The following is a 7,387-nucleotide window of genomic DNA, read 5'->3' as shown; positions in this document are numbered from 1 at the left end:
ACCCACGCTGCACGGGGAGAACATGCAAACTCCACGCAGAAAGATCCCAGTACCCCCACCAGGACGCGCACCAGTGACCTTCTTGCTGCGAGGCAACAGTGCTACCAACTGCAGCCCTATAGCACAAACGACCTGTTTAATTTAAACTAAGGTAAATAGCCCACAGATTTATACATGGAAACCCAACAAATCCAAGCAAGTACATTGGAGGCAAATAGTTTAATACTGGGAACATTTCTGAACAAGAACAACAAAAGAAAACTCCAACATACAGTCTATGGAAAGATGCGTTTATTTCAAAATATTCTTGTAACACATTTGGGACAAAATAGGCTCGGAAACCAGACACAACGGAGATAGTTCATGCTGTACATCAAGAGCTTCTTCAGTAACCAGGTATTGCACGAGCTTCTCAAGTATGTTGGACAATGAACACGTGTATTATTACTTCAGCTGTGCCTGTGAAACCATCGGCTCTGGGAGCTCAGAGCAGATTTTAGCCAAGGACAAGCGAACGAAATTGGCATTCAACATGAGAAATGGTTCCATGGGGTTTAACTTGAGAATCGCTTTTTTGTGAACCGCGTGATTCATCACAGGACGGTGGACCACAGAGCCCCCGGCGACAGGGACAAGGTCACCGCCCGACTGTCACTGGCTTGTTATTAGCCTCCACCAGAGATGAAGGCAGCTCACCTCAGAGCTGACTCACTCTCTGACACATCTCAGGCTTCCTGGGAACTCACTTCAAATCACACTTTCTCCTTCCTCTCTGTGTAAAGTGATGTCAGTATCAGTGCTTTATGGAACCTTTTGTTCTTCTACCTCTGATTTCTCTACTACCATGCAGTTTCTATTATCACACTGATACAGTGTTATGCAAATTTACATCGAAGCTAGTCTAAGTTGTGTGATCTGTCTCGACTTTGTGCCACAAATCCATTTTTTAAGTTTATATTTTGATGAACAGAGGAGGAAAGTAACTGACTACAAGTACTGCCTTCACTTTCTCAAGAATTTGTGCTTTTTAGATCATCAATCAACAAGAAATAAACCAGCGACACAATTGGTATAAATTATTAACTAGATTATTATAGAACTAGTGTTGGATTTAGGCTGCACAATATGTAATAGACTGTTGGGACTGAAAATGAGCTCCAGTATAACATTTAATAGTTAGGTTGGATATGTATGGCAGATATTTGCAATTTCATTCCTTTAATTCACTGTGGATATCCATAATGTCATTCTTCATGTTCACAAATGTCATTTCAGATAGCCATAATACCATTTTTACTAGGACAAATGATGTTGCTTTTACCATTCATGTGTATGAGAGATTCTACAGTTCAGATATCTGAATTAGGAGTATTTGTAATTCCAGCTCCAGATATCTACAGTTTATTTCTGACTAATCACAATTCTAGTTTAACAAATCTATAACTCCCCATAATTCAATATATCTGCATTGTACTTTGTACATATCCTAAATTAAGTTGGAGTTGCAGCCTAGCCCAGTGACATTGTTGATGTCTCAAACTGGAATAATGACTAGTCAAAACGTAACTACAGATATCCAGAATTAGAGTTCTGACCAGATGAAATGATGCTGCACATATCTGTAATTGTGTCAGACGCTACAACAAGAGGTGGAGACAGCTTGCTTTACAAACATGCTACGGTACCGCAACTGCATATGATAAGCCACTTTACGGCTACGTGAGAGCAGTCTGAGGCTGACCTTCTAGCAGATTTGGACCACAAGTGTCTCATGAGGGAAGCTTTCGTTCTCCACAAACTCTTTGCTGATGACATCCTCCTATTTCACTGCATTTTCTAACAATTTATCCACCACATCTGACTTGAAAGCTGTTTATCTCATTGATAAAGTAACAAACGACCAAAAAAAGCTTTCTGAAGTTAGTTGATGTCCTGGTTTTTGAGTATACTCTAAAAATCAGTATTTCTACTTTTGCCTAATTTTGTGTTGTTTTAACCATAAAGACAAGAATTCTAAAGCAGCCTTTACGATACTCTGCAGTGCTCCAATGATCTTAATTTTAATAATAATTTCCTTATAAAGTGATTAAAAAAGCTTATCAAGAAAAGATGGTCAGCACTTTGCAGACCATCAAAGACAGAACTGAATTCAAAACAGCGTCCGTTCTTTCAGTTTCCTTACAGCGTTTTACTACTCCTAACTTGTACTTTTACTAATAAACTCGAGTAAAAGTACTTCTTGAGTAGCACAGCAGTACAAAAACAAGTCACTTTCCACCTCTGTACTTGACAGTTTATGCAGGGATGAACCTCAGCGTCACCGTGTGCTTCAGACCGGGATGCAGCTCGGTTGCTTGTAAAGGGAATGTTTATATGTTGTTGACCGGCGCCTCGTCTAAACGCCTCACGAATGGTCTCCGTCGGCCCTAACTACATGCAGAAGTGACTCACGCTGACGAGGACGGACGCTTCAGGAGTCACCGTGTGCTTATTCAGAAGGTACAGTAAGTTACATACAACATAAACAGCAGTAAACAGCAGTGCTTGGTCGGGACGAGATGCTTCGGAGGGGCGGAGGGGGCACACGTGGATGAGTGAGTAAGGCATGACTGGCTGTAGTGGACGGGAGAAAGGGTCTGGACAGGAGAAGAAGCAGGACGGTCTCTGCTCCTTTATGAGCTGTTTTCTCTTTTCTTTCTTTTTGTTTTCTTGACCGCTCCACTTCTCCGGCTCTGTCCTCACACCTCCAGGCCACATCTTTCTCTTTCTCCTCTCCCTCTGCAATTCTCTTCTATCCTCTCGGCCTGTGCGTCGGCCCGGTTCATGTGCTGCCCCTGCGCATGCTGGACCGCAGCATCAGAGTGCACTCCTGAGGGACTTCTGGGTTTTCGATCATGCGCTGCCACACCCGCTGCTCCTCCCCGTATGAGTCCATCCAGTCTACCTCGTTCCCATAGCTTTTGCCTTAAAGGAAGAAGAGGCACAAAAACCTTTATTTTACTTTGTTAGAACGACCAGAGAGACCTGAGGACATTTAAACTCTCTTAACTTCAGATAACACGATGAAGATAAAGCATTTCTACGCAGTATACACGACAGAAGTGTAACAAATGGAGCACATACACAGTCAGTGGACGTTGGTTTGCAAACAGATTATGTGTGACAGTAGAATAAAATCAGCTGCAATGATATAAAAAAAGTCATGCTAGTTATTAATTATTAAAAAGGCCCAATGCACAATACATTTTTCTGCACCAGATGAAGCCAAAGACTAACTTCTATCTGTAGCTCCTGCATGGAGACCATTAGTGTTCACATGAGACTTTATAATTGTTCACAAATACTGCACATTAATAAATAAAACAATTGGATATAAGCTACAGGCGTCCAAAAATAAATACATTTAATTACCTTCACAATTACATTTTCAGCCTTCTGTGTTTACATACAGTAAACTTGCACACATTTTAAACAAAATGTGATGAAAAATGAGCTTCCTGCATTATTTTTATGCCACCTGCAGCGATTTTCTGGAGTCAGTGTTTCCGTTTTGCACTTGTAAATAAGCATATGTTGTAAAAATGTCCAATTTACAGCTGAATAATTTTGGGGAAACTATCTAATTGTAATTTAACAAATATTGCATTTTGCAATTTCATTTTTTATTAAAGCTTCAGTTCATTACTTATTGTGTAATAACTTTAAAACATGGATCATCATCACATGAAACCCTATCTAAATATTTTACTACTCTATAATCTTTATAATGCAAAGGAGAGAATTAAAAAAGATAAATTGCAATTGCAAACATGTATTTATTACATTTTACTTGGGATAGGAGATAGGCTGGGGCTGTGTTGAGTTAAATGAAGAAATAATAATACAAAAATAAACTATTTTTGTATGAAAATAATACAACATTTCTGGAAACATAAAACAAAAAGGTCATTCTACTGGATTGCACATTCTGTAGTCGAGTTAAAGTCATATTAATAAAAAATAAACCCTGGGTCAGACATGCTGCATAATTTATCTCCCAAACTGCAGCCTTTGTGATTTACTAATTGTATTGCTTTAAGCTGTGCTTTCAGTTTGTTCAGAACTCGTCCTCCAACTATCCCTTTAAAGAAATCCAAAAAACTAACTTCTTGATTTTTGATTATCTCTACATCTAAATGTTTTATGGTTTTGTGACCAATTTCACAGAAAAATTACTCTAAAATGACTCTTAAATAATCATGAGATATAAAACACAAGAGAAAATAGGCTCCACTTTGCATTAATCCCAAATCACATAGCTCACACAGTCTGTTTTCCCTTTGACTATTTTTCAGCCTCAATAGCCAGGAGGAAGAATCGCAGCTTCACACTGTGCAGCTGCAGATATCTGGCTTCCACATAAGTGAGATGTAACATTGTCTTCGGGATTTTTGTGTAATATTAACACTGTATCTGTAAAGTTATGATCACAAAAACCCCAATATGTTCAAAATGTATGTCAATAAAAGTCACAATTGAAGCTGGTAACAGCACCACAGTCATACAATCAACCATTCCAGTAGATATACACACAGCATCTCAGGCTCCTCATAGTCAGAGGAAAGCTTTTGAGGCTATCAAGCACCATTTCAGATGTTTAACCACCTTGTTTGAAATTCTGTGCACGCCTTTGACTTGTAAGAGAAAAAACATGTGTGAATGTTTTTTGTCATATACTAACAATGTCTACAGGTTATTTTCTTTTCCTTACCCGTGCCAGCTCCCAGCCTGACTCCTCCCAGGAACACATTGCTGGCCAAAGCCTCCTTGTCCCACACCGTGAGCTCCAGACAGACGTTGTTGAGGTCTCCGGGCTGCAGGCCGCAGTAGGTGAAGGTGTGGTTCCACTGTGGGTTCACGGTGCGTCGCTCCACCGCTGTCTTGTGCTTGGTTGACTTGTTGCTGTCAGGGAGGAGGTATCTGAGGGGAGAGGATACAACACAGTGTTCAAGCTCCCTGTTTTAAAACATCTTGGCTTAGTATCATGGATGGATTACTGAGCAGCTACAGGGGTCTCTGGACCTGTGCGTCTGTGTGAAGTGACTGTTAACATTTCTAGTTGGAAAGTCAATAAAATGACAAAGAGACTCAAAACACACACACAAAATGATGGCAAAAAACTGCAAAATGGTTGCAAAGAGTAACAGAAAAGCACAAAAATTACCACGTAGAGACACAAAACAACTACTAATTGGAATAAAATGTCTGCACTAAGAATGATAATGAACATAAAGTGAAGCAAAGTGACTGAAAAGAGTCATACATATCGATCACACAGAGCCAAAAAATAAGGAAAAAAGGACTACAATGGGAATGCAAAAAACTACAAACAGAAAAAAGAATCACAGAGAGATGGGAAATAATCACAAACTGCTGCAAAATGTCGACAAAGAGTCTGCTCAAAATGTCTACACAGATGCACAAGAATGACTACAGAACAGACACAAAGCCACCACAAAAAGAAGAAGCAACAGACTTATAAAGGAAAATATCAATGGTGAAACACACTACAAAATGACTATTCAAAGATACAAAATGAATGTGAAAAGCAACAAACACTCATAAGGAGATGAAAAACCACCACATACAAATACAAGCGACAACAAAGAAACGCAAAACAATCACAGAAACACAAGACTAGCAAGAGGTGCAAACAACTACAAATAGATATAAAATTATTGCAAATAGATGCAAAAACGAGTACGAAAAGCCACAAAATGGCTACAAACAACTGAAAACAACCACAAAAAGACACACATCAACTCCTGAGAGACACATAACGATCACAGAGAAGCTAAATTATCCCAAAAAAAAGCTGCAAAATGGCTATAAATGGTGTCGAATGGAGCAAAATGTCTGTAAAGTGATTAGAAATGAACATGAACAATCACAAAGACACACAAAAACAGCTTTAAATGATGCAGCTGTTTGTAGTTGTCTGGTTGGTTGCTTTTTACATGTCTGTGTCCAGACAGTTCTTATAATCCATGCATGATGTGGATGATTTGGAGTTAAAAACAGCAGCTATTTATTGGTCTTTTTCCACACTGGAAACAATATTTAACAGTCTGTATATAATGGCCAAGAATCACGACTTTAAAGTGAGTTTTTACAAATATGTTGCCCTTCATAGAACTTCTGCCCACTGACTTTTTCATCCCCTGAAGGCAGCGACTCACCCTTTGACAAAAGGATCCGAAGTGCCTCCAGACTTGACAGCGGTGAGATTTTTGGCTCCTTTGACCAGCAGCTCAACCATGCCTCCTTTAGGCAGAGTGAAGCTGCTCGTCTTCTTGCCTTTCAGGAAACTCTTCTTCACTGTTGGAGGTAAGAGGAGGAGGAGGAAGCAGACAGAAACAGAACAAACACTCATCAGTGTGTAAGTTCGACTTTAGTTGAGTAACACTTAAGAAACTAAACAAGTATGTAGTAAAGTGCTTCACACACATACGCACACAGACACGCATGCATCTTTTATGTACATAGATATGTACTTATGATGATGAGCCTGCACGTTTTACTTTTAAACAAAGAATGCTGACCTACTTTCAGGTGTCAGCAAACATAAATGAATAAAAACTCTAAATATCTGCATATCTGAGTTAGACAGATATAAGAAGCATTTTAGGCCAGAGGGTGGATTCATTAATGACCTCTTCAGCAAGAGAGACTCGACAACAAACTGTATTAAGCAGGATGACAACAATCAAAATAATTCACTCTGACATCACTCATGACCACGCGAGTTAAAACAGCCACTAATAATGATTTCAATATAAGCTGGTGAAGCTTTAAATAAATGAGGAAGGAGCGTCATATCTCTCCTGTGATCTGGTGTGGTGGTCTGTTGCTCTGAACTCAGCTCAAGATGTTTGAATATCTCAGAAACCTAAATGAAAACGCAGATATTCCTTCTACATGCCCGCGATGAGCGTCTTATATAACGCACAGTGGCGAGTGTGAGAGCTGCCTGCATAAATAAATCAAACTGAACTGTGGCAGACAGCGTCCAGAGGTTCAATGGTTGCGGCAGCGGCACACAGGATGCGACCACGACCGAGTGTCGACAGCGTGGTCGGATGCATAGCAGCCTCTGTTTCGCCTTAAGAGTCCAATCGGAATTTCTCATTCCGCAACAAGATGTTTTAAATTTCAAAACAGTCTGCTGAATCATTTATAGAGGCCTGAGATGGTAATTTTATCCAGTGATACACAAGGCAAAAACGTTCTCTAAGAAGGTTTGCAAAGAGTTTACGTGTTGCAACCAATAGTGTTTGCTAATAATATGACAAAACTTTGTATTGCAATTGAAGAAACCCTTCTAAAAGGTGTTCTGTTCTTTCTATTT

At 39.6% G+C, this 7,387-nt stretch overlaps 1 protein-coding gene across 3 annotated transcripts in view; it reads right to left on the bottom strand.

The window, feature by feature from the left end:
• Window positions 1-269: 269 nt before the first annotated feature.
• The window catches only part of sytl5 (synaptotagmin-like 5), a 28,107-nt gene continuing 20,989 nt past the window's right edge, over window positions 270-7,387 (bottom strand). For 2 of the 3 annotated variants that reach the window (XM_008275553.1, XM_008275554.1), the window contains exons 14-16: window positions 6,219-6,357; window positions 4,751-4,959; window positions 270-2,964 (exon numbers count right to left, since the gene is read on the bottom strand). In XM_008275553.1, coding sequence (XP_008273775.1) covers window positions 2,822-2,964; window positions 4,751-4,959; window positions 6,219-6,357 — 491 coding nt within the window. In that variant the 3' untranslated portion in view covers window positions 270-2,821. Of the gene's footprint in view, window positions 2,965-4,750; window positions 4,960-6,152; window positions 6,358-7,387 lie in introns of those variants that run through there. The other variant, XM_008275555.1, reaches the window with a different exon arrangement.

This window comes from Stegastes partitus, unplaced genomic scaffold (genome assembly GCF_000690725.1).
Source record: "Stegastes partitus isolate 25-593 unplaced genomic scaffold, Stegastes_partitus-1.0.2 Scaffold55, whole genome shotgun sequence".
Lineage (NCBI taxonomy): Eukaryota > Metazoa > Chordata > Actinopteri > Pomacentridae > Stegastes > Stegastes partitus.
This window is presented reverse-complemented; position numbering and strand designations above follow the sequence as displayed.